We start from the raw sequence: 27518 nt of genomic DNA on the forward strand, positions 1-27518 counted from the left end.
AAAAAGATATTATATTACGTAGGCACCAACCTCCCCATTGTACAAGGAAACAGGTTTCTTTATGCCTGAATTCAAAAACAGAATGAATAACACCTTAAAGGGGAGTAGAAAAATCCTGACCAACAGAGCGGGCAAATCAGCCGCCCCTTTTTCTACCCTATATAAAGGTTTGATTGAGAAGGGCCACCGCGTGGTATGATGTGTGCTTACAGCGTATTATTTCAGTAGTGTGGATGGGGTATCAGTTACCGTGGAGAGGTACAATACTGGGGGTATGTCACGGACCCCCAGCAGCTTCTACTTTCTTTATTGTGAGAATGCCCAGCCACCTCCGTCAGTTCACTTGGCCAACAGATCACTGTGTCTGAGAGATGGAGGGTGAGGGTGATACTGTCTTCTCTTCTTCACACTGGATGATAGGCTTGGCTTGGAGGTTGTTCTTTGCCCAGAGGTTCGGCTGTACGCCTTGTAGCGGTGCAAAGGAGAATTAATTTGAACGCAGAACAGAGACAGCAATGTACAAGTCTGTTCAGGCACACACACACACACGACTCAGATAAACAAAACAAACTGCATTTGAGAAAAAAAAAAGAACGAGACTAACATTATGTGCTGGATAGTGATAAAAACTCGTTTTCAGTTCTAGATCACATTAGTCGGATGATGGTGTTTATAACATTCTCACTCTTTTCTGCCTTCTGTTGCAAATTTATCTTGAAACGTAACTGTGTTTGTCGACTGGGGGATCGATCCAGCAACAGCAATTTATTTCACTGCGTTGTCATCAGAGCAAACATCCACGCTGCTTTCTTCTCAACATCACACGGACGCTCACCTCTGCCTGAATAAAAAACCCTCCCCATCACGGTGCGGTTTTATTTATTTTTTTCCATTTTAGCCCTGATTCACCAGGACTGGGGGTGGTTTTTGTGGTTGTGGTGAATTACTCGGGAATCAACTGCAATTGCGTTTCAAATTGCAACAATACATCATAAAATAAAACATTTCAATAAAACGCACATGTTTGGCTGCATAATTGTATGCAGAGGATCGGCAGCAATAACCAGCACAGGTCCTCGTTTCCCTGGGGTGCCTGTTTGGGGATGCACACATCACCATGTTCAGGTGTCGCCACACAGCCGTGTATACCTGTACAAGGTGCCTGGTGCCTGGACTTGTTAATGTCTATAAACAGCCTCAGGTAATCCTCAAGGAATCCAGGTGCTGGACAGAGCACTGCCACTCAGTCATATATATCTTATATTGCCAGAAGAGTCATCCCCTGCATCCTGAACTAACTGCATTCACAATAGTTAGTTTTCCTGAATGGCAGATCTGTCATTTTCAAACCATAAATATAAATGACCATGACTTATGTCCATCCCGTCCCATTTCTTTGGTTGAGAGAACGTTACAATTGTGGAGGGCTTGTTCTGTTGTGTTTAATGCACTTGACTTTGTTTGGTAGGTCAGTCTTTGGGACTTATAGTAAAAACCAGCCCTCCCCAAAGTGGAAAACAAATGTCACGTCTTCTTTTCTAGTCTCCTTTGAATGATGTTCTGCAATTTAAGTCTTAATTTATCACTTGCACAAAAAACTCAGTATCAGCCCCTATGTCAGGGATGGAAATAAGACTCATTGCATAGCAGTTTGATCCATTCCCGGTTTCACTATGAGTTTAATAAGACACATCTGAGCTCGTTACCTCCACGCTGTGGCTAATCAAGCTCATAGTCGAACTTGGAATGGGTGAAACTGCTACGCAACAGGAGTCTCATTTCCATCCCTGTTCGAAACAGGGAACGGACGTTGAGAAGGTCAGAGGTTACCATCGTCCAGCATTTTGTTGATGCCCTCGCAGATCTTCTGCAGGTGCGGCCGGTAGACCTCCGAGGGCCCGTAGAGGGCAGCCAGGAAGTCGCAGTCTGCGAAGAGGTTGAAGACGTGGTTGACCCTGGCGTGGGACTTGCCGGTCAGGTGGCGGTTGATGGCTTGATGCAGGAGCTCCCTGCAGTCGTTGAGCATGGCGGAGAGGACGCGGCGGTCGAAGGTGAACTCGATCTGGTGGAAGCTGACCGCCGTCATGGCCAGGGTGTGGACCTTCCTGCGGAAGCGCTCCACCAGGGCCAGCTCCTCCCCGTTGAACTGGTTGTTGCGGTAGAGCACGCCCAGCTTCACCACCGTCTTGATGAGGTTCTTGATAACCTTCTGCGCCTCCTTGCGGTTCCGCGTGTACTCCTTGGCCACGCGGTACAGCTCGTCCAGGACCTCGCTGCTGGTGTCGTCGATGAACATGTGGGCCACCGACTTGGTCGCCATCTTGCTCATCAGCTTCTTCTGCGCCTGCAGGGCCAGGTTCTTAGTGCTGAAGGTGTCCATGCTGTCTATGGGGGAAGGCAGAGATGAAGGAAGATGGTGAGACTGGGACAGTGTGGAGAGATACATCAACACTGTGACATGAGAACACTAGATCACTAGATCGTAGCGTTGAGAGATCTATCACTTTTTTAACTCTAACCCTAACCCAGGAGGGCCAGGTTCCTAGTGCTGAAGGGGACCATGCTCTCTATAGGGGAAGGCAGAGAGATGAAGGAAGATGGTGACCTTGGGACAGTGTGGAGAGCTCTAGCATAGAATAACTTTTTCGTCTTGGTGTTTTTGGTCTTATGCTATATCACATTAAGAAAGTATCCTGATTCATCGAAGCACAATGATTTGTTACACCCCTAGCTTCTACTAGCAGCAAAGCACAACTAATGAATGATCCAGCCCCTATGCCTATTTAAAACCAGCAGTCAGTTGCATTCAACGCATTGAGTTAAATTCCCTGACCTAGGTACCAGAGGTGAAGACTGCCAGCTCTGTATTTTATTCTAGCATGAAAATGGCATTCCTGCAGTGCTGGCTGGATTTAACTGGCTGCTGGGTGATCAATCAAGTAACAGGGAGGCTTATTTGAGAATGATTTACCTAAACAAACATGCAAAACTGTGACCTTAGGTGACAATGCCATGGTTTATTTCACAAGCCCACAAACTGCAGTTGTGACAGACAGGACTGTTAGGTATGCAAAGTCATCATTGTCTCCAGCGGTGTGTGTGTGGGAGTGTGTGTGTCTCATATCACCGTGAGGAACACAATGACCACTATAGAGAGCAGGATCCAGTCTCTCTCTTATCTAAGAGGAGAAGTACAATGCCTCTCTGTCACTGCTAGCAATTCTCTGAACTGGGCTGGGCTATTTTTGCATTTCCTCTTGTGCAGATTTGGCAGATCCTGGTCTCTGATTGGCAAATAAGCTCCCAGCTCTGGGGGGGAGGGGGGGGTAGGTGAGACGACTGCAGGCTTGCAGAGAAGGGGTCCTCTGTTCGAAGCCCACTGCGTGTGCCGAGTCTGCAGGTCATTAGGCTGGTCACAGTTTAGCTGAGCAGTTGCCTTTATAAAAAAAGCCCCTCATACAGCAGTATACACATGGCTCTCATTTTCCCCCATAACACCGTTTCACTGGCCCGTCTCATGAGAAGACAGACCATGCATAACACTGTATACAGTATGTGAGGGCTTTTGACATATACAGCTATGGCCAAAAGTTTTGCATAACCCTATAGAATGTACTAATTTTGCTTCATAAAGTAGAATGAAACCTGCTGAATAACGTTACCACTTGTAGTTTTCCATATACTTAATGAAAAACTGGCAAATTAAAAAGATGTGGCATTTCAAAATCCAACATGAAATACTATACTACTATTATGGCTTCCGGTCGACTTTTGCAAAATCATTTTGTAGTGATGGAAAATGTTTGGCCATAGCTGCACACAGACACACACAAACTGTCAGAATAAGCACAGTTTTGTGTCGTTGAATTCTCCCAGGCCACTGCAGTTCTGACGTCACGGTTTAAAACAGCACAGCAAAGTAATAGTTTGCATTTTATAGCAGTGAGTTTGGGGGCGATGAATATTCAAAATTAAAATTAAAAGGGCACTTTATAGGAGGACTATGCTCCTAGGATTTAAACAAACATCTTCTCCTCTTACATTGCATCTCCAAAGGGCAGCGTGGCTGCAGTTTAAATAGCTTTTTCTTCATCACTCTTCCAGAGCTTCCTGTGCTCTGCCTGTACTTGAGGGCTGGCTCCCTGCTTTCCCAGGACAAGTCAAGACTGGAATCTCTGGAATGCATCCCGGCACGCAGTAGCGAATGGGAGCCAAGGGCCAGGCGGAGTCCGAATTGTCTCTATGTCTCTCAATCGGAACCTCTCAAATATTTGCACCAGGTTACCGGAGCCTCTGCACAATTATTATTTCCTTGTAGACGTCTGCCATGGTGAATGTGCATGCTTTTCCCATGCAGTATTTGTTTTAAAAAAAAAAAAAAATGCTTTACCATTTATTTGCTATGCCATCCCGTAACATCCTTTACTTAACTTTGCAAAGCTTTTACTACAGTGCAAAACATTAACAAAATAAATAAATAAATCAGCACATATTTAATTAAATTTTAATTCGAAAGGTACATTACTTAAAACCTTTTTAGCCCTAAAATACAAATTATAAAAGACTCTGAAGATTGCAGAGAATGCAAACGTTTTTTTTTATTTTGATTACAGCTTCCAGCCACGCTGCGCTGCTTGTTGCATGAGGTAGAGCGCTGCAGACAAGCCCATAGGCTTTATAACATGAGAGAATAGAAACTGCTGCACTGCAGTCAAACAGAGACATCAGACTGATCTGGACTAGCAGCTGCTGCCTTTCAAAGCTACACTCCTATTGAAACAGTGACCTTTTTAATAGGGGCTGTCAAAGAACCAAAAGAGAAAAGATGAACCCACACCGACCCTGTCCATCAGGAGCTCAGGACACAGTCAACTGGATCTATTGCATTAGCACCGCAGCTCAAAAATAATCCTTTTTCAACAACTTTCATATCTGAGTAAGAACACTGACACAGGTGGAAGCATTTGCTTTTTGGACTGCAGCAAAATAAAAATAATAATAAAAAACACCTTTAAGTTGTATTTAATCTCTAATTATAAAACACAGATTACATTCAATGAAAGAAATGTGAATGTCATTGAATCTTCTAATCTTTTAGTATTTAAACCTTCATTAAACTTACTCACCGTCCAGGAGATCCGAGTCCACATCCACCTCTTCCATGGCTATTTATTTATTTAATTTGTAAACTAAACTGGATGGATTTGAAAGGAGCTGTGGTGTCACACGGCTGTAGCTGTGCCTCAGTGAGTGACAGAGAGTGACAGAGAGCAGACTGCCTGCCCTGGTCTCAGCCAGGCAGGTAAAGGGGACGGATGCACCTGGAATGATGTCATCACCAGGCAGTCACAGCCACACCTACACTGCATATTCACAATACTGTAGAATCGCAACCAGCAATTCCTAATCGGAATGCCGCACTTCACAAAAACCTTCCAGTAGCAAATTATTACACGCAGTAATATAGCATGTGTCAGTGCTCCGTGGCAGCCTCTAATCAAGTTGAGAGTGCATTTCTCAACATTGCTGTGTCATACAAAGAGTGCAAGAGAAAATACACTCTCAACGTGATTAGAGGCAGCCACCGAACACTTACAAATATATTAAAAGTCATTAAATCTAAATTCACTATCTGGTCCTAATGATCTGGAACTGAAGTGAAGCATATTTACATATCAAAGTGCTTGAGAATCGCACCCACCTCACCAACACACACACACACGCCCACCCCTGTCTTAAACAGCAGACAGATGCGACAAGGGCATTTATGAAACGTATTTCCAATGCGTGTGCTGTACGAAAATAAGACGACTGCATATAAAGCAATTCGTGTACATCTTTTAAGCACCTCCTGTAATTGCAACACAAACACAGCTGTCTGTTTTAATATAGTCTTTCGCTCCTGAATTTGGCCATGCTGCTGTTGTCTTGAGTTTTTTTCACCTCCAGGAAGATTCATTATTAATGCTAAAGGGCTGAACACATTCTTCGTATATTAATAATTTACTATACTGTAACAATGAGAAAAAAAGTTAGGCAGAATCATAGACAGACAGGAGCTTCACTGACAATTACACACCTGGCTGACTGTCTCAGCCTGTTTAGAGCGCTCATTAGGCAAACCTGGCATTCAGAAACCTCAAATAAATCCAAAAGCATTAACTTCAAACATCTTGTAACAAGAAAACTACGGGTTCCCAAACTTTCTAGGCTCGAGGCCCAGCATGACCTTACGCATCCTGACTGAAGACCCCACCCCCTCCACCACCCCGCAATGTTGATTTTGACACCTTTTGTCATTTCTCTGACATTTGAGAAACCGCTCCATAATTACTGTGCTGAGTACTGTGTCTGACTGCAAATGCAGCATAAACCTGTAAAGGAAAGCAGGAGCGGTAATTATATTATTATTATTATTTGTTTAATTTAGCAAATGCCTTTATCCAAGGCGACTTACAGAGACTAGGGTGTGTGAACTATGCATCAGCTGCAAAGTCACTTACAACTACGTCTCACCTGAAAGACGGAGCACAAGGAGGTTAAGTGACTTGCTCCGGGTCACACAATGAGTCAGTGGTTGAGGTGGGATTTGAACCGGGGACCTCCTGGTTACAAGCCCAGTTCTTTAACCATTGGACCACACAGCCTCCTGCTTATGCAGGGGAGAGAAGAAATATCATGAACTTCTACTGGAAAAGCATACATGGGCAGAAACCCTGCATTTATTTATTTGTTTAAATTTTAAAAAACGTTGGAAATATAAAGTGCATTAATATACTGCAATTGCCTGCTTTGTTCTCCTGACAGTCACACCCTTTTGATGCATAATGGTGCATATTGTTAGCACAGGCACCAGCTGACGTCAATGTTACATTCAAAGTAACCCCAGGCACCCACGCGAACAGCAGCCCTTGTGGGGAGCATTGCTTTATAGGAAAAAAAAAGAGCATTTTTGTAGATGTTGCACCCCCTTGAAACCATCTCAAGGACCCCCAGGGGCCCCCCAAAAATAAACCACAAGTAAACGTTTCAGATAAGGAGGCATGATAAAACTCCAGGATCATGCAAGAATGTAGTCTATTTATAACTGCATGCAAAAGCTGGGTTACAGTATGAACCATAATCTATTGCTTTCAACTGCCTGGCACCATTGATTACTGAGCACTGTGAGGCGATCTCATAATGATCTCCTGCGTGTTGTACTTCCTAACAATAAGACATACCGTATTGAATCGGTTCAGGGACGCACTGCAGCAGTGTTTGAGCTTGGCCACCCTGAATTTGTTTTGTAAATGAATCTCAGGCCTGACTAATTAATTCATCTCCCAGTAAAATGCAGACTCGTATTGCCATGCAACAGACAGCTGTGCAACTATCAGGAGCAAGCAATGACAGGGAAGCTCCCAGCCATAAAACAATGCTGATGTATCCAGCTGACACACTCCAGGACAATTTACTACCTTGCTTCTTATCTTACCCAGTTGCTAACCAGACATTACAGAAACATTCGCTAAAAACAGCAGTATGTAGTCTGATCTTAACTTCAGTTTGGATATCCTGTCTCAGAACTTATCATGGTATGCTTGTTGAGTTTGTTTTAAGGCAACAAGATTTTATCTCCTGAGTGAAAGGGTTGCCCAGGGTACAGTAAATACTAAGTCTAAATATAGATATTGCGCTTTCTTTTACACTCCTCCAAAGGAATGTTTTTCAGGCTTCGACATTTATCACGGCGAATTAACTTCTCGCCGTTTAATTTGCTAACTAGAACAAACTAGAAAGGAGCATCGTCCTTAAACAAAAAAATTGAAAAAAAAAAAAAAAAGCTAATTGCAAAAAAAAAGGTCTAACAAACAGCAATTTTAACCGTGTCGATTTCTCAGTAGTTTTATTTATTTTTTTGTTTATTTATTTATTGTATTGATTGTAGTAAACAACCATTCTCGACCTCGACAAAAGTTTCACAACGCGTGTCACTTTTTGTTAGGCGTTGCCAAGGCGACAGCCAGGCCAGACCTGCCCCGCCCATGTGAATTGTGTTGACTGGTTGAACTCCCCGAGAACCAATCACTGAGCTCTTCAATCTGTCACTCACCACACCTGTCAGGTAACAAACTCGTGTGTAAAACATATTCACTGTTACCGGTATGTTATGATTAGGCTCTGTAAAGTTATGTTCATACAATTCTAGCTTATTTACAATTGACCCCCAATTTAAACCATAATACTGTATAAGCATACCTAAATAAACAAATAGCCTATATAATAATGCAATGGAAATATGCTTAGTGGATTGCTTGTGCATTATTTTTACTGTTACCGTTATTTTAAAAGATGTATTAGCATGTACGATTAACACAGTGTCTCTTTTAAAATTCATAACAAGACAACAGCAAAAAAATACTGTACCTATTCAGCCGATGTTATTTTTCAAAGTCTTGTTCTCGTCTGCTGTTTTGTAGTCAAAGACTCACGACTTTAAAACGTCGTTTCTCCGACTTCATCCGTTTGCTAAGTTTGTTTGGACTACGCCTCTAGTTCCTGAATCAGGATATTGGCAATACTGCAACTCATTGTTAGTGTGTGTAATAAAATATATTATGTAAGGTATTAGTAAGCGACACCAGCCTAAGACATGGGACTTTTCAACTAAATGTCGAACACAAATTATATACACACAAAGATACAGAACACAAATTATTGCAGTTGATATCGTCATTAAAGGTGACTTTGATTTATATTTTATAACACACCACAACAGGGATGGCAATAAGACTCCTACTGCATAGCAGCTTCAGCCATTCCAGATTTTAGTACCAGCTTCATTAGCCAGAGTCTATAGGTAACAAGCTCAAGTGTGTGTTACTAAACTCGCAGTAAAACCAGGAATGGATCAAACTGCTAAGCAAGCGGTGTCTTATTTCAATCCCTGCAAAAAATACTCATATAACTAGCTAAAATGTAAAAAATGCGATTCCTATTATTATTCATGGCATTTTTGTCTTACACACCTCAATGTTTCCATGTAACAAAATCTTACAATTTTTTTTTTTTTTTGAAATGCTAATTTTATCGGCTAGAATACTCTCTCTCGATATCTGGTGTCAAACACGCTCGTGTCGCCACGCGTAGGTGACCGTGATGGAATGACAGCTGTCATATTAAAGCCCCTGACACCATCTATTAATACATCCACGTAGTTACTTATTCATTTGATCAGAAATTCAATTTTTAAACAAAAAAAAACTAAACAAATAATTGACCAGAATTCCGGACTATCCTTTTATCACAAGCGTTCAAGACCTCGAAAGGTTTCTTCGGGTGAAAGTTGGAAGAAGAGACCTTTGAGATCTTGAAAGCGTGTTATTGATTATGGTTTAGTTAGTGCAATAAACGCGATCACATCTCCTTCTCTGTGTCTTATCATCTCTGGACTGACACGGCTACCATTTCATCGATGTAAGACTAACCTTTGACGTTTTAAAATTGAAATCTCTTCGCGTGGATACGCCTCCCCTGACGAGGCAATTATTATTAGTCTTGAGTACGGAGCTAGTATTTTCTTCCAGTTCTTTATACGTTTAAATCCGACGCTGCCATTTCTTTCTTTCTTTATTTCTGTTTTAAATGGACTTATACCACTCCTAAATATCTCACTGTTTGTTTTAAATGACTCATTTCCTACCTTTGTGTGTGCTTCCCTCTCCACCGGACACTAGCGTCTGCAAACAGTAAACTCCGCTCAGTTACACTCGTTTGTGATACTTTTTTTCAAACTTTATTCGATGCAAAACTCCCGAATCTGCATCGTGATCGGACGGGACATTTATTCCAATCGAATCCTTCTTTGTCCCAAATAATTCCCCGGTTCTTTCAATTCAAGTCCTGTCGTGCCCACTCTGAAGCTGCCTCAGGTAAACACCAGTGTAAATAATTGAAGGATGTTTTTTTTTTTTCAGGGATCGGTTACAAGCGCTTGAAACTTGACTCCCGGATAAAAAGTTTCAAATTTGAGGAGGGACTGGAAAGTGGGAGCGTGGCGGTTTGGTTGACATCGAAGCTAGCCAATAAAAACCCTCGGGTCTGCCTTGAAACGGGCCAATTGGCTGATCAGAACAAAGGTTAGGTGACACCCTCTTTTTCCATTACCCCGGCCCACATTTCCAGCAATTATCCCTCAAAACCCCCGAGTCTATTGTTTCCCAAAGGAAATTTACAATAGCAAAACAATGAGGGGCAGCGCACATGTAAAATAGGAACACGAGAGGATATGTAAAATACACCTCTGTCATTTTGTTTGTGCAAATCGGTTAGATCGCAATTCTCTGATTGTTCTAAAAAAATAAACCCAAATGGATAATCCCATGCATGTTAGAGACCGATTCTAAAACCGTGCAGAGGCCTTGAACCGTTCTAGAATGAAAAGAATTTCAATTTGGCACATGGAGCCAGTCTAGAATCCCAGCAGCGCTTGTCAACGGGATGCTTAGCATTAATCCTGGATCATATTTAAAATAGTGACCAGTGAGAAGTTAGATACTTAGTTATTTGGAGACGCTTACAAGATTCTTTTTTTGAGTGTGTGTGTGTGTGTGTGTGTGTGTGTGTGTGTGTGTGTGTGTGTGTGTGTGTGTGTGTGAAGCGGGATCCTTGTGATGAAAGGCGCTGTAGAAATGTGAATTGTCATGTTTCGATAATGGCACGCAGTTAATACAATGTACAGGCCAGCTAGTATTTAAATGCGATACACATTTTTGTTCAGATGGGTTAACGATTGCAAAGCGCGTGACGTGGGTTCCCATAGTTTCCTAAAATATCTAGTTTCCCGTCACTGGTCCTGACATAATCGCTGTTCCATCCCGGGCCGGAATCCGTTCAATGAATAAAAAAGAGCTTCGGGGTAGTGCGGCATTTCCTAACGCCTTTCCAGATTGAGGTTTCAAAACGTGTTCGTTTTCCACCGCGCCATTAAAACGACTTTAGCGGTAATAACAGTGTATTGACACAATTACAGCTAATCCAGCGCAGATTTGCAGCAATACATAGAAAAACTGCAACCGTTTAAGCGCTGAAAACAAGTAAAAAGGTCAATTTAAGCACATTATCAGTTTAACTAAGGGTATAGTTAGCTCATTGAGAGCTCGGTTGAAATGAAAACCAGCAGACACAGGGGGTCCCCCAGACCTGGGTTCAGAACCCCTGCATTAGGACATATATAAATGCAAGTGTAATGCGCTAATCGTCCAGCAGGTGGGAGTGATGTGCTCAATATGCTGCAGGGAGCGCTTGACACTTGCTGTGCGTGCCGTTTATTATAAACTGACTTAAACAAAAAGGACTCGTCCAAGGACTTAAAAACTACATTGCCCAGAAGTCATAGCGCTCTGATATAGGTAGGGTACCACGTGGCTTTGAGTTCGGCGGTGACGTAGTTGTTGCTACGTGTTCAGGAAGTTACTGCATTCAGTCAACATGGCGTCCCACCAACAGAGTGAAATTGACGAGCTATTTGATGTGAAAAATTCCTATTATATCGGCAGCTACCAGCAATGCATCAACGAGGCACAGAAAATCAAGGTAAAGTACCAATGGAAGCGACTAATATCAGCGACCAGTGTTTCTTAGACTTGGTTAAAAGCTACAGGCCCGTCGCTCATTACTCGGGAGCGATTGATTGGCTGTTTATGAAAAACACAGAAAGAAAAACTTAAATCCGTTTCGTACATTCCGCCTGGTGACTGATCATCTGGTAGAGCGGCAGTTTATTGAAGCGGATGGTTAGCGAAACATTGATATGAATTCCTTTATTTTTTAATGAGCTGGAACTGCTGTCTGTTTCGTTTTTGATTGCTACCGGTATCACTATAGTATTAATATTATTATTATTATTATCACAGGGATGGGAATAAGACTCCTATTGCACAGCAGTTTCACCCGTTGCAGGTTTTACTTGGAGTTTGATTAGCCACAGTGTACAGGTAACGAGCTCAGGGGAGTCTTATTCAAATCACAGTAAAACCGTCTCATTGCTCTCCCTGTTATATCAGTAACCTCTCAGAACAACTCAGTGGAATGCAACTTCAAGATCCGAGGAAACAACGACCCCAGATGAAGAAGCATGCAGCTGAAGTCGTGCTTCCAGGATTGCTTCTATCGTTGCTGTAATAGTTAATTTTTTTTTTTTTCAGCCATCAAGTCCTGAGAAAGAAGTCGAGAGAGATGTATTTTTGTACAGAGCTTACATTGCCCAGGTAGGTACTGCACAGCCTCTTCCACTACACTTCTGTATCATAAAAAAAAATAACTAACAGATACTGTTTTAAAAGTTGCACCTTCCCATATTGTTCAATGGCTTCTGGTCTTTTAGAAATACTTACCTGAACAGAACAAACTAGAACCATGTATTGTGCCATATGATTGTAGGAGAGTTGTATCACATTTAATATTAAAGAGGACCGCTCTGCTTAAAGGACAAGGCCTTGGACATGCCAGAATAGACCAGTGAACTGTTAAGGTCATTTGTTCCATTTACTCGATGTGTTATTTCTCTTTGAATATGACGAGGAGTAAGTAAGTGACTTTATTAACTGTATTGTGTGTGAATTTTATGCAGAGAAAATACGGTGTCGTGCTGGATGATGTCAAACCAAGCTCTTCAGCGGAACTTCAGGCTGTCCGAATGTTTGCAGAATATCTTTCTAATGAGGCCAAAAGGTGAGACTTGTTCTGTGGTATGTGTGCACATACATTAAATGTATAACTAATAAGAAACCACTAGAGGGTTGGAAATAAGACTCCCTTTGCAAAGCAGTGTGATCCATTCCTGGTTTTACTATGATTTTAATAAGACACAACTGAGCTTGCTACCCGTACGCTGTGGCTAATCAAGCTCATGTTGAAACCTGGACTGGGTGAAACTGCTATGCAACAGTGAGTCTTTATTATCTGCAAGGTAGTCAGCTTCATAACGTGACTCTTTCAGAGCAGATCTGTTCTAATTGTAATAATTCCAGAGACGCCATTGTGGCCGAGCTGGATAAGAGGATGGGGAAGAGCGTTGATGTTTCCAACACCTCGTTCTTGCTGATGGCGGCTTCGATTTACTTCCACGACTCCAACACTGACGCAGCCCTGCGCACGCTGCACCAGGGAGAGAGCTTGGAGTGGTAAGTGGCTGTATATTGAACTGTGTTCAGTAGAGGCTTCTGACAAGGGCAGCAGGCGTGTAGAACCAGGGGTGTCCAATCACGGTCCTGGAGATCCACTCCAGGTTTAGCAGATGAATTAACTACTTCAGGGTCTGGGTGGAGGTTTAATTGGATTCAATTAGACAATTTAGAACAGGGTTGGAACAAAGGCCATGAAGGAAGGGTTCACTTTGGCCACCCCTGTTGTAGATGTTTTCATGAAATGATCTTGCTGTCCGTTGCATTCAAGCTGTGATCTGCAAAAGCCTGTGCAAGGATTGTCCCCATGACATTACTCTGCTGCTCCATTCTTGCATCTACCTGCAGGTGTCGCTAGAGAGTCACGGATGGGGAGGGCTGGGGAACAATGGGCCATGACTATTAAATCTTAATTCTTTTGTTCTCTTCTTTCAGCATGGCAATGACGATACAGGTATTGCTGAAGCTCGACAGGCTTGATTTGGCACGGTAAGTTCATTCTGGGTGAAGTCGGATGCTAGCTTGGCTCAACTGAAGCAAAGAAAGCTCATTAATAAAAAAATATCTCCCTGTTCAAGTTAAATCATCACTGTAACACATTTTAAAATAACTTTTTAAATGCATGCTAGCAGTGCTTGTTAATTTGCACGGTACGATATGCAGCATTGTTGAAGTTTTATAAAGCTGTCTTTTATTTGTTTAAATGTTTTTATTTGAAGAACGACCCTTCTACATGATCAAATGAATAAACTTGAGTTTGTGTTTTTAACCTGTAAGTGTGTAATTCATTATATAATCTGTTTGTTTTGTTTTTTTGCAGCAAGGAGCTGAAGAAGATGCAGGAGCAGGATGAAGATGCTACCCTGACTCAGCTTGCCACAGCCTGGGTGAACCTGGGGATGGTAAGAGTCTTTACTGACTGTTACAGGGGACCCTTGTTGCTTCACAATTTGCATTGTCCAGTGAGTGTGAAAGCTGAGGAATGCAACGTGTTACTGAGATTACCATTTGATTCAGCACTGATCGGACATGAGCTTTCCCCCGTATTAGTACATGCTAATGCTGGGGTATATACCGGAGCCTGATCAGTGATCTTGCACTGTAAAGTCTCTTGTGCGGATTGAAATTCTGATTATTTCAGGGATGGGAAATAAGACTCCCGTTGCATAGCGGTTTGATCCATTCCTGGTTTTACTGTTAGTCAGAGGCACACATGAGCTTGTTACCTGTACACTGTGGCTAATCAGCCTGGAATAAGTCTGCAATAAGTCTTAATTTCCATCCCTGATATTTATTAGTAAAGAAAACAGCATCCTTACTCCCCAACCCTAACTTTTTACATCATAGGTCCAAACAAAATAACGCCAGACACAGTCAATGCAATCCAGAAGAATCCCTCTAATCCGACTGTATTAGCCTCTGAGTACTTACAGTCTTAATGGAGGGCTGGTCTTCATATCATGCAGGGCCCTTCAATAAGTCTTTGTTTGCCAGGGAGGTGAGAAGCTACAGGAAGCCTACTACATCTTCCAGGAGATGTCTGATAAGTACTCCCCGACTCTGCTGCTGCTGAACGGGCAGGCGGTCTGCCACATGGCACAGAACAAGTGGGAGGACGCAGAAGGGGTGCTGCAGGAGGCACTGGATAAGGTAGGGGTGCGAGGGTCTGTCCCTAACGCCGCAGTCACAGCACCCAACTGACACCCTGCACTTCATATACCAGGGGGGGCTTATTTCTGTATAGGAAGGTAACAATGGGGTCTAGTTTCAGGATCGATTTTGTTCACAGGATTTCTGACTCTGTCTTAATCCCTGTTTGTGTGTGTCCCCTTCCGGGGGTAATTTATTCACCCCACCTTATTAACGCCTTACAACCTTGTTATAAAAAAAATGAAGTGGACATTTTAGGGCAGGGGTATGTTAGGATCTATATGCACTTTTGCTGTATCTAAGGAGCCACTTGTCTGATTTGTATTGAATCTGTACATGGGTGTTGGTTGGGAGATTGTGTTCCACGTGCAGTGGGTTCCCTGTTTGCATATGGCAATGCAGTTGTATAATACCTTCTCTCTCTTGCAGGACAGCAGTCATCCTGAGACTCTCATAAACCTCATTGTACTGACACAGCACCTCGGGAAGGCTACAGAGGTAAGACCGTACATGCCGTGATAACCACAGTGATCAGAGTCTGTATGGGGGTTTCCAGATTCTCTATAGACACCTGGAGTCTTTCTGATGGGCTTAGAGACACTGATGTTCTGATTTAATCATAAACGTGTGCAGTACAAGTCTGCACGTCCTGTCTCCTGCCTTTGTAGCGCCGTCTCTCAATAACTTGTTCAATTTGCTGTCTAGGTAACAAACCGCTACCTTTCTCAGCTGAAAGATGGACACAAGGGACACCCTTTTCTTAAAGAGTACCTGGCAAAGGTAAGAGATGAAGACCGCTTTCATGTGCCGAGTGCTGCTGACGCTGCAGCAGTGGTAACAGCCTGCTCCAAACAAAAAACAAAAAACATTGCAACACATTTCAGCTTCTTAAAGCAGCGTTGTAACCGTATCTTTTAAATTTTTTTTATTGTTAATTAGATGCACTTTGTATAATATTTGTTCTTTCCATCCTCAAATCCTGGGGAATTTTAATCAATCAGATGTTCAAAGCACCCCTGTTGCCTCTCGGAATCACATATACTCAAGTCTGGTACACCAGAGTGTAACCAGTAACCTTTCCCCCTGTGGATTAAAAACATACCACATGTATGTAATGCTGTATGTTCTTACTGGTGTTCTTACATCTGTTGCAGAGGTATGTTGCTCTTTAATACAGAGTGCAGTAAAGATGATGTTGAAATGTTTGCAGACTGCAGTAAGAATATGCATGCATGCATATATCTAGCTCTCCTATGACAATCCTCTTGTTGTTTTGTGCCTAACAGGAGAATGAGTTTGACCGGTTAGCGATGCAGTACGCTCCCAGTGCATGAGAATTCAGGGGTTACCCATCCTGAAGCGTGCAGCATTGGACCCCTTCCCAAATTCAACAGCAGGACGTGTGCAAAACCCAGAGCTCCACGAAGGATTTTTTTTTTTCTTAATTCTTTCATAACTCAAGAGCTGATTTGATTGAATAAATAATTAAAAAAAAAAAAATACAATTCAGTGTTTTGTCACGTTTAATGTATTGGAGATTTCTATTTAAACACATAGTGCAAGACCAGGAGAGAGTCTATACAGGGCTGTGGCTGCAAGTATATAGTGCCGGAAAATTGCACCGTGTTTTTTTTTTTTTTAATCTCTGAGTGGTAACATCATTATAGAGGACTATGCTGTAAGATGTCTGAATACCTTAACGTAAGCATTCCTTGTTTATTCTAATTATTAATAACAATAAAAAGCCAACTTGTTCTGTTTGTTGTGTGTGTTTTTTTACCAGATTATGAAAAAAACAATTGCTATTCAGATGTTTATTAATGAGTTTCCACACCACAAACTCTGAGAAATCTGCTTGCAGCTCCATGCTGAGGGACTGCTTGAGTCCTACCCAACCACATTCTACTCGGGCGGCTCCAGTCCACCCTGATAAGTCATCGGTATCAGTCTAATGTCATACCCAAGATTCCTGTGGGGATGGGTCTGTGCTTATACACAGTAGTTTGATCATCAAGTCTATGGCGTGGTTCATTATCAGTTATTTCTGTCATTGAATTCTACAGCAGCAGAGCAGCAAGGTAATCTCACTCTATAGCCGTTTATGTTGCTCGTGTATTTTTATATAGAGATGCATTCTCTGACATTTTATTTTATTTTTTGTATGCAGCAGTGTGGAGTAGTGGTTAGGGCTCTGGATTCTTGACCGGAGGGTCGTGGGTTCAATCCCCGGTGGGGGACACTGCTGCTGTACCCTTGAGCAAGGTACTTTACCTAGATTGCTCCAGTAAAAACCCAACTGTATAAATGGGTAGTTGTATGTAAAAATAATGTGATATCTTGTAACAATTGTAAGTCGCCCTGGATAAGGGCGTCTGCTAAGAAATAAATAAATAATAATAATTTAGACTCGTGCATGTTTAGCGGTGGGTGTTCGCCAGGCTAACTGCTATAAAAAAACATGTTTAACCATTTAAAGAGAAAAAAAAAATCCACCTGAAAAGGATTCAGTATCTACGGAGCCCCAGAGACGACATGGTTGAGAAAAAAAAATTATGGAGTAATCTGTGCGTACAGTTTACTAATCTGTGTGTACAGATTAGTTCAGCGTTTTTTTTTTTTTTTTCCTCAACCATGTCGTCTCTGGGGCTCCGTAAGTATCAGCCATCAAGATATGTAACAAAGCACTGCTTGCAGGTCTAATGGATCAATGCATGTTTGAAGGATGCACAACGTGAGCTAAGGTCGGATAAGACGTAAACCCAAGGTCTTACTGTAAAAGTGACTGCAGCAGCAGCAGCTGTTGATGCATAGTTCACCCCTTGGCCCCTTGTCTCTGTAAATCGCTTTGGACTGCTAAATGACTAATTTAAAAAAAAGTGCTTGTAATAATTATACGAGAATGTCACACCAAAACTTGACGAAATACAACATGTCCCCGCTGAACACGGGTTCTGGACTCTTTAAAGATAAAATAACGTTAATAATAACACTGCGCCTTTAAATACAGAACAAACGGGGATGCTCGCGGTTACATCAGTCTGGTGCATTGCTTAACACGGGCTGGCGGAGGCGACCGGAGGCGGTGTGCCCTGCCATTTTTCAAGTCTTTCTTCAGTCCTTTGTCTCCAGCATAAAAAAAGTGCCCTAACTGATAATGTGAAGGTTGCGTTGCATTCGAGAATAAAGAAAGAAACGCCGCGGGATTTGAATTTTACAGATTGCTGCACCACAATTGCGTTTTTTTTATTGCATTTATTTATTTATCAGAAGCACCGCTGCACTGAAACAGATACAGTAAGCAATTTGAAGACAACCCTGCAGATTTATGTATAGCCTAAACGTTTTGTATAAAATGTAGCGCTGTAAGTGTATCTCAGAACAAAACGCTATTTTTTTTAAAACGAGACACCTGCCAGTTGTCTTGAATCACACCAGTGCAGAATTGCATCGGTATTAGGGGGGGAAACCATACGGCGTGACTGAGAAATGAGGCTGGGATACTGTATCTCGCATTAGAAAACAGCTTAATAAGCAAAAGCGACAACCTTGTCCTGTCCTGAGAGGCACGGAGGTGGACATTCTGGATAGCTAACAGCGGCTAAAACTGACCGCCGCCTCCTCTTCGTCCTGTTCTTTTATTAATAGAGGTTTTTAAAATGGGAAGACCACCTCAAGCGGACGGTAATATCAGCGTCAGAGCGGTGGAGCCCATGCCCGGCTATACGGATCTTATAACGAGGAGCTGTTCGGCTTTGCTCAGTGCCTTCAACGAGTGCCGGGGCTGCGGGTTTGAGCTGTCAAAAAGGACGCTGTTGGAAAACGCCATCTTAACTTGGAGCGACATCGTGCTGTTTGCGGTGTGTGCCCTGGGGTGGACAGTGCTGCGACAGGCGCTTTCTGCGTATATATTCCGGGTAAGCGAGTGTCTGAATGCACACTTCAAACAATCGCACAATTAACACCCAGCGCCGCATCTGATGAAGGAATGCACAGTCTGTTTGTCTGTCCGGTACTCCCTCAGTGTCCTGGGTTAGATATGCCAGTACTCAAAGGAAGACGCTGCATGCGGTCTGCAGTGTTCTGAATTATGAAGACTACAAGTACACCTTAACCCTGTAATGCCCATTTCTGTGTCACATCGGATACAAGGCTTAGCCACACCTCTATATTATCATGTTTTTAAAGGCATTGCAGGGTTAAATTAATGTGGCTATTCGTACTTTGCACGTTTGTCATCTTCAACCCCCAAGCAGGTATATTATTGCATTGTTTTGTTTATTTATTTTTATATTATTTATTTAACCCTGTTTTTCTCCCCAATTTGAAATGTCCAATTGTATTTTAGGCTCAGCTCACCGCTACCACCCCCGCGCTGACTCGGGAGGGGTGAAGACGAGCACACGCTGTCCTCCGAAGCGTGTGCCGTCAGCCGACCGCTTCTTTTCACTCTGCAGGCCCGCCATGCAGCCACCTCAGAGCTACAGCGTCGGAGGACAACGCAGCTCTGGGCAGCTTACAGGCAAGCCCGCAGGCGCCCGGCCAGACCACAGGGGTTAGTGGTGCGCGGTGAGCCAAGGACACCCTGGCCGACAGTGGAGTAGCCTGGACTCGAACCGACGACCTCCAGGCTATAGGGCGCATCCTGCACTCCACGCAAATAAAAACCAATTGAAGATTATTGTTGTGTTTCCTGTTGCAATAAACTAAGCAGACTCTCCAGGGAGAGACAAGCGTGTGGTTAGTTGGTTTTTAATCTTCAAACAATACAAGATCCGACCTGCGTTTGTTGTGGAATTAATGCCCAACTTATGGCATATTTAGGATCAGTATTTCCTGACGGCAGACAGTTATTCAAGAGCCTGATCACAGCTGGTCCTAGCTGGGTAAATAAAGGAAGCGATAGTTACTGTGAGCTGCAGTGGGTCACTAACGCATCTCCAAGGTTGTTTGTTTGAACAAAACCCTTTAGAACAAAGCTGGTTTCAGCCTATCAGTCCGGCAGCAGCCAGGGGGGGTTATTGAATGGATGGATCTCACCATGAATATCCTATCCCGAGCTGTATTTATCTTGGTTACATAACCTGCTGGGAACATTTCAAATTTTAGGACGAGAGAGAGAGAGAGAGGAGGAGGACATTTCTTCTGCTGCATTGCAACAGTGACTGGCATTGTTCTACCGTTGCTGTGGAAACAGAGATTTACTAGATGATCGCCCCGGTTACATAAAAAAAAAAAAAACGAAAGCAGGCCTCCTATTCTAAAACACCCCCGATTCTTTAAAACAGCAGGTCAAGCTGCTCAAGTTAGCACGAGCAAGGGGCACTCATGCAACCCATGCAGTCACATTAGATACGCTGGGCAGTCTCTCTATGTCAAAGAACAGCATATCGAGCCCAGGCTGTCCCCAGTGTAACTCGGGCTGTCTGGGAAGACCCCGGAGTGGAAAGTCAGTTCCACACGGACTGGCACACACAAGCAGGTTCCTTGACGTGCTCAGGGTCACACACAGTGTCAGTGGCTGAGCCCTTTTCTTTCACCACTGGACCACCAGACCTGACGTTGCTATTTCTACCATGCTATCTGAAGGTGGAAGCCCCAACATTGCAGTTAATTATTAAAATAGTGAGTCTTCATTAAGAATTTCTAGTGATTGATGAGAATCCTGTTGGATCCTGATTCTCCTTGGATAGAGAGCTGTTTGCTGTTTTTGAATTCTCTCTCTCTCTCTCTCTCTCTCTCTCTCTCTCTCTCTCTCTCTCTCTCTCTCTCTCTCTCTCTCTCTCTCTCTATATATATATATATATATCTGTGCCATACTTCATCTGCTGAATGTATGTCCATTAGGTATCTAAGATATTGCCCAAGCCAAGAAGAGCATTCACCACTCATTAAAGGATGCTGACAGCATTTATTTCATAATGACATTTTCGTTCCCTAATGCATTATTGACAGCACTTGCTGCTGAAGCCCTGGCAAAGTGGGTTTAGCACTACCCTCATAAAAGTTTACTGTGTGTGGTAAACCACGGTAAACGCCTGGCAAGTATATTAGTGTCTGACCTAGCAAGATGCATTGTAAAAGCACAGTGAAGCACAGGAGATGACAAAGCCTGTTGCAAAAAGTTCTGCTAGGAATCTGGGATAAACCCGTCTCTGTGTTATGTTTGAATTGTCGTTCCAGCCGCTGGGACGCTGGTGCGCTCTGCAGCCCAAGGATGCGTCGAAAATGCCGGAGAGCGTGTGGAAACTGCTCTTCTACACGGCATCCTGGTCCTACAGCTTCTACCTGCTCTTCTTCACTCAGTACACCTTCTTCCATGACCCGCCCTCCGCCTTTTACGGTATGGTAAGCGCTAGGCTGAGCCTAGAACCGCCTGTTAGCCTTTAACCCTGTCATGCATGTCGACCTCATGTGGGGGATGAATAAAAAGAAATACAACCACATTTAATGAAGACCAAAAACGTCACTGCCCCCTGCTTATAGGAGATGGGGATTCATTTTCGGAAGTGCATTGTGGAGTGGATCTATGTTTAAACTTCCTTTGGAGCTATGAACAAGAAGCTTTAGTGCTACATTGCTGTTTAACATTGAAGTAACCTCTGGCTTGCCCTTGTGTTCATTGCTGACAAGCCTGGACATATAATCACATTTTATGCTTCTTGAAGAAATGCAGCTGAAAAAAAACAGAACAACAAAGTTATAGAAAGACCCTTATAAACTCTGACCAGAGCATCAGCATAGCAAAGTGTAATAAAGCATAGGGAAGCATTGGAAAGAACAGTAAGGTATGGGCAAGCATATTAAACTGTGGTAAACTATGGTAAATGCAGAGTGTAACCATCAGAGAAGCATGGGACAGGTGTACTGTGGTAAACTTTTATAAGGGGAGAGCCTTCCTGTGCTGCCAATCTATATTTTACAAGAACTGAAATAATAAAACCAAAAAAAAAACACGAATAAAATTGCCTCACCCCTGCGGCTCTCCTGTCCCAGACTGGAAACGAGGGATGGCGGTGCCCACTGACATCGCGGTGGCCTACCTGATCCAGGGCAGCTTCTACGGGCACGCGATCTACGCCACACTGCACATGGACGCCTGGAGGAAGGACTCGGCCGTCATGCTGCTCCACCACATCATCACCCTGGCGCTCATCACCTTCTCCTACGCATTCAGGTGAGATTCACAAGACCGGTACTACCCTGGTTCATCCATACGTTCCAACGTTTCGGTATGTTTAACATGCCTTAAAGTGTGTGTGTGTGTGTACACACGTCAGATGATCTAGCCTGGGCTCTGCGTGTCTATTGCAGGCAACTAGAGTTGAAGAGCGACTCCTGAACACAGCTCAAAGAACCTGAACACTGAAAATATCAAAAAGTAAAAAAAAAAAAGATAATTGAGTTAATTCAATAGCAACAGAAGGATCGCAAAAATCCTTCGTATTGTTCTCATGCTGGGCCACTTCCGAGAGTGTGTGCCGAGTTCCAGGATGGGGCTGATGATGGTGTGTCTGTGTGTGTGTGTGTGTGTGTGCAGCGCTCCCTCGTGCGTGTGTGTGTGTTTGCAGCGCTCGCTCATGTGTGTCTGTGTGTGTGTGTTTGCAGCGCTCCCTCGTGTGTGTGTGTGTTTCTGCAGCGCTCCCTCTCGTGTGTGTGTGTCAGCTCCCTCCTCCTCCTCCTCCTCTCCAGGTATCACAACGTGGGAATCCTGGTTCTCTTCCTGCATGACGTAAACGACATCCAGCTGGAGTTCACCAAGCTCAACGTGTACTTGAAGAACCGGGCTGGAGTCTACCACCTCCTCAACGACCTGGTGTCCAACCTGGGCTGTGTGAGCTTCGGCACCACCTGGTGAGTCTCCAGCCTGGGCTGTGTGAGCTTCGGCACCACCTGGTGAGTCTCCAGCCTGGGCTGTGTGAGCTTCGGCACCACCTGGTGAGTCTCCAGCCTGGGCTGTGTGAGCTTCGGCACCACCTGGTGAGTCTCCAGCCTGGGCTGTGTGAGCTTCGGTACCACCTGGTGAGTCTCCAGCCTGGGCTGTGTGAGCTTCGGCACCACCTGGTGAGTCTCCAGCCTGGGCTGTGTGAGCTTCGGCACCACCTGGTGAGTCTCCAGCCTGGGCTGTGTGAGCTTCGGCACCACCTGGTGAGTCTCCATCCTGGGCTGTGTGAGCTTCGGCACCACCTGGTGAGTCTCCAGCCTGGGCTGTGTGAGCTTGGGCACCACCTGGTGAAACCAGCCCGCTGCAACACAATGCCTTACCTGCAGGGGTCCTCGGTTTACTCAGCAGTGCATACAACTTACCTTAGGTAACCAGTAGGAATCACTGTATTAGTATGATGGGTAAATGGAGTAAGCCAAACAAGCCTGGACAGCTGTAGAAATAATAATCAAAGGGTCTATGAGGGCCCCTCCCTCTCTCTCTCTCTCTCTCTCTCTCTCTCTCTCTCTCTCTCTCTCTCTCTGTATGACTCTCTGTGTTCGTAGGTTCTGGTGTCGTCTTTACTGGTTCCCTCTTAAAGTCCTCTACACCACCTGTGTCTCCAGCCTGCAGTCTGTTCCCAATATCCCTTTCTACTTTTTCTTCAACACTCTGCTGTTTGCGCTCACCCTGATGAATATCTATTGGTTTCTGGTGAGTAGACCCACTGGACTGCCCCCACCTGCCTGTAGCCTCGCTCACAACCCACTCAAACGAGCTGGAGTGAGACACATTCAAGCAGCTTTACGCCTCTATGTTCTTTTCTTTTTCATCCTTCCTGTATTGCAAGCATTCATCTCTGAAACTAAGAATTGACAGTTAATAAAGCAGCCTTGTTTTTTTATTTTACTGTGGAGATAACTATTAGCTATGGTATACTGCGATACATACTATTAGAATTCAAATGTATTCATTTAACCAGGATATAATCCTTGAGCTATACATTTTATTTGCAAGGGGGTTCTGGCAAGAAGTAACATTTTAAAATAGATGGGGGAAAAAAAAGAGACAAATCGTTCAAACAGGACAAAAAAAAAACAACCTAAAAACAGTAATAGAAAACAAAAGCATGCCCGTTAGAATCGTTCCAGTATGTACAGGGTTTGCAACCCTGGTCAGGTTTAAAATACATGTTTATCAGCGGTTTAAAAAGCTATTGTGAAGAGACTGTTTTTATGTTTGAAGGAAATTAATTCTAAAGACGGGACAGACAATGGCACGTTGGCCCGTATTCAAACCCTAGTGCCTCCCCCGTTTACTCCTGTGTCCCCCTCTCTCCAGTACATTCTGCTGTTCGTGGTAAAGGTGCTGACAGGGCAGATGACGGAGGTGAACGATGTGCGGGAGTACGATATCGAGGATAGCAGGAAGACCGCTCTGCACAAGAAGCAACACGAGCGACCCCATCACAACTCCTGGAAAGAACGGTAAACGTCTTCTTGTGTGCCATTAATCCCGACGCACGCACTGTAGATTCCACTTCATGCATACCTCACTCACAACCAGCGAGTGAATCTAACAGGGTGAGGGGTAAATGGAGTCAACGAAACAAGCCGGGAAAGGTGTATGATTCAGAGAAACAATGACAAAGAGACTGAAAGAAAGATGTTCTGCTTAGAAAATGATTTTTTAAATAGTAGCACTGGGAATAGTAATGTTTAGCAGCTGTTTTAATGTGCCGGTATGCTTTGTTTTATTTTAGGACGCGCTTGAAGAACGGCATTGTGAAGGACAAGCGCTTGAAGAACGGCATTGTGAAGGACAAGCGCTTGTAACGGCCCCGTAGCACCACCTTGTGGCGGAGAGCTGCACTACAAGCCCAGAAGATCACCCTGCTCTGTATCCAAGTCAATGTAAATATGCTTTGCAATTCTAGAAACCATTCTAGACGCCTTTTTATATTTCAGATTGCACTGTAAAAGGTCTTAGTGTGTTTGAGTTGATTTTCTCATTTTCGCCTTCAAAACCGAGTGAAATTGGACGCGGGATCAAATAGAAACAGTTGGGGGACCTTGGCTGGGTTTGCAAAAAAACCCAAAAAAACATTTGAAGTCATTAATGTCAATTCACTAGCCCCTCGTGCATGAATCAGGCTCAGGTCACAAATGAATTGAGTTTGCTGGTCTCAGCCAAGCCCTTTGTTGGATGTTACAAAGCCACAGGCGCAGTTCAGTGCAGCTGGCAGCCTTTTCTAGTACTGAGAGGCTCGGGACTTGACGTCAGGCAGGAGAGAGGCGCACTCGCTGGCAGAGCTGTGAGGGGACGGCCCTATAGCACCTGCCTGCCTCATATACCTGACTGCATCTAGTGCCACTGTCTCTGTCTTAATCCTAAAAAAAAGAAGAAAGACAACTGTGTGAATAAAGAGGGCTTACACTGCCTCTATTTGTAAGTGGAAATGGGTGTCACGTCTTAAGGTCACCCTATTTAAAGAGGGGGGGGGTGGGGAGTAATGAGACGCTCTACAGTGACATCACCCTCCCTCCGTTGCACACTAAATCTTGTATAGAAACTTCACACTAAAAACACTTCCTAAATCCAGTGTATCTGACTTGCCAACTCCATATACCTTTTAATAAAGCTACGGAGAATACTCCTGATCTTGGGAGCTTTCTGGTGCCCATAGAAAGCAGAATTGGTGTGCAGAAGCCTCCTCTTTATTATATTCAGAAGAGCCAGGGATCGGATCTGGAGACGCAGCTCTATTGTGAAGGTCCGTTACGCTGGATCCACACCTGATTCACTTTGCTGAGCTCAAGCAAGCCTCTAGCAAACCACGCTGTCTGAACTGGACATCCCCCAGGTGAAATTACTGCTGAAAAACTGAGCTCAACCGATAACCCAACCAGTAGACTGTCTGGTAAAAGAGCATACTGGGAATCCACGCTTCACTGAACATTCCTCGATTCTTTTAAGAAAGACTTTCACTCTCTGGCTTCTTCACAACGAACCCTGTTGAGATTTGAACTGAGCTGAACGACGTGAAGTCAATGCAGATTTTTCCACAGCAGGACAGCTCCGAATGATCTCGATGTTTTGAACCCGCTCCACAGTATTGCATGCAGCTGCATATATCTTGCTGTTCCCTTGACAAGTCAGAGGATTCTGTTCTTTTGCACAGTGAACATGTTTTTGAGCAAATGCACGCAGCGATCCGACACCTGTGTTGAGCGTTTCTTGAGAGTATTTTTGTGCCTCTTCAAAACCTTTTATTTGTTAATGTTAAAAAAAGTCCCCTCATTCCCCAAACTGGGTTTAAATGCATTTTTTTTGTTGCTTAATTTTATATATTTTAATTGTAGAGTTTCTTCAAATGTAAAACACAAAGCTCTCTATTGATTTTTTTTTTTTTTAATGGTTAAATATAATTTAGGATGGAAATGATGCATTTTTTAAATGGTTCCTTTGGTTTCATCACTGCAGAAGTTAGAATGCACACCTCCAGTTTCGCTGTACATTTCATAGCATAGCATCAGTTACAGTGGTGTAGGACTTATTAAAGCAACTCTTTGGGAAATTGCACTCGGTTGTATTACATCAGCATGATCTGATTTCTAGTGATCTAAGAAGTTCTGCTGTTAATCAAAAGTCCCTTCATAATGTATTACCTGGTCCATCGATTACAACCAGTAACTGCCCACACAGCATCTTTGTATTTTAAAAAAGTGATATAATAGTAGAGATCCATACAGCAATGCCCAAGGATGAATTATTTATATATATATATATATATCTCCTACAGTCTCCTACTAAAACCTTTTTTTTTTTTTTAATTTCTTAGATTTTGTATTTAAAGTCAGATGTGTTTCCATCTTTATTTTTTTAAAATAATCCCAGAGTTGTGTAAATGAAACTAGAGTCCCATATTTAATGTACTGCACATGGTTTTTGTGGTTGGTGTCTGGACAGTGTTGTCACAGATCTAGTTTACACGTGTAACGTTTTGCAGAGATGTGGTTCTTAAGCTACCCGGGTACAATAGTCCCATACCGGAGTTCCTGCAAGTCGTTGCACGGGTCTGCTTGGTGTACCGCAGGCTTGAGGATCACATTTCTTGCTGGCATTGTAGTTTCCTTTCAGTCCTCTTAAACTGGTGGTGAACTCAATATTCATGAGTTTTAAAGAGTAGGGGCCTGATAATGTACCAGCGACTATTTTTTTAATCGCATTTGCTGATTTTTCCTGGGACTTTTTGATCTGCAGTTTCCATTTGGCCCCGAACCAAGTGTTTGCACATATCCACACACAGATTTCAACCCATCACCCCTCTCCTTATGCCAGGCAAGAAATGTTGAACCCCAATCCTTCTAATTCTGCATGCGTGATCAGTGGAAAAAACATAGATAAGAAATGGATATATTTTTTTGTAATAAAATGTAAATATTTAAAACCACTGAAATGTTATCCGTTCACAAGAATAAAACCTTTTTTTTTTTTTTTTTTTTTTTTGTATATATGCTTGTTGTTTACGGTATGTTGCATCAACTCAGTATCCAGAGCCACAACATTTCAACACATGTATTTATTTCTTGTTCCGGCAGCTTTCAAGGTTTTTCTTCTGATCATGTACAACACAATGATTCAGAGTAGGGCAAGAGAGAGAGCGAGCCATGGAGAACCAAAATAAATAATGACAAGCTTCATTAAAGGCAGCAAAGCACCAGCTCTTACCTCTCTGTCAGAATTCATTACCTTTTCAAATGTCACATTTTACTTCATTT

At 43.3% G+C, this 27518-nt stretch overlaps 3 protein-coding genes across 6 annotated transcripts; 2 read left to right on the forward strand and 1 right to left on the reverse strand.

The window, feature by feature from the left end:
- Positions 1-70: 70 nt before the first annotated feature.
- On the reverse strand, positions 71-10041 carry LOC117428949 (tumor necrosis factor alpha-induced protein 8-like protein 1). 3 transcript variants are annotated; one of them, XM_034001810.3, is made up of 2 exons: positions 9686-10041; positions 71-2385 (listed from the first exon to the last, which is right to left on the reverse strand). In XM_034001810.3, the coding sequence occupies exon 2, from the start codon at positions 2378-2380 to the stop codon at positions 1820-1822; it is 561 nt and encodes a 186-aa protein (XP_033857701.2). In that variant the 5' UTR covers positions 2381-2385; positions 9686-10041; the 3' UTR covers positions 71-1819. The 3 variants fall into 3 exon arrangements, with proteins under 3 accessions (XP_033857701.2, XP_033857702.2, XP_033857700.2); XM_034001811.3 differs by lacking the exon at positions 9686-10041 and adding an exon at positions 9471-9619; XM_034001809.3 differs by lacking the exon at positions 9686-10041 and adding an exon at positions 5127-5257.
- A 1382-nt stretch (positions 10042-11423) lies between these two features.
- LOC117401342 (coatomer subunit epsilon-like) lies at positions 11424-16570 on the forward strand. Its single transcript, XM_059014191.1, has 10 exons — positions 11424-11577; positions 12189-12251; positions 12614-12714; positions 13014-13166; positions 13602-13655; positions 13987-14068; positions 14661-14816; positions 15246-15314; positions 15522-15596; positions 16103-16570. Exons 1-10 carry the CDS (start codon positions 11473-11475, stop codon positions 16148-16150), a joined length of 906 nt encoding a protein of 301 aa, XP_058870174.1. The 5' UTR covers positions 11424-11472; the 3' UTR covers positions 16151-16570.
- A 1250-nt stretch (positions 16571-17820) lies between these two features.
- On the forward strand, positions 17821-27233 carry LOC117428976 (ceramide synthase 1-like). Of its 2 annotated transcripts, none has more exons than XM_059014194.1 (7): positions 17821-18730; positions 20997-21156; positions 21810-21990; positions 22506-22667; positions 23304-23451; positions 24079-24224; positions 24500-27233. In XM_059014194.1, exons 1-7 carry the CDS (start codon positions 18473-18475, stop codon positions 24570-24572), a joined length of 1128 nt encoding a protein of 375 aa, XP_058870177.1. In that variant the 5' UTR covers positions 17821-18472; the 3' UTR covers positions 24573-27233. The 2 variants fall into 2 exon arrangements, with proteins under 2 accessions (XP_058870177.1, XP_058870178.1); XM_059014195.1 differs by lacking the exon at positions 17821-18730 and adding an exon at positions 18780-19069.
- Positions 27234-27518: the final 285 nt, after the last annotated feature.

This window comes from Acipenser ruthenus, chromosome 47, assembly GCF_902713425.1.
Source record: "Acipenser ruthenus chromosome 47, fAciRut3.2 maternal haplotype, whole genome shotgun sequence".
Lineage (NCBI taxonomy): Eukaryota > Metazoa > Chordata > Actinopteri > Acipenseriformes > Acipenseridae > Acipenser > Acipenser ruthenus.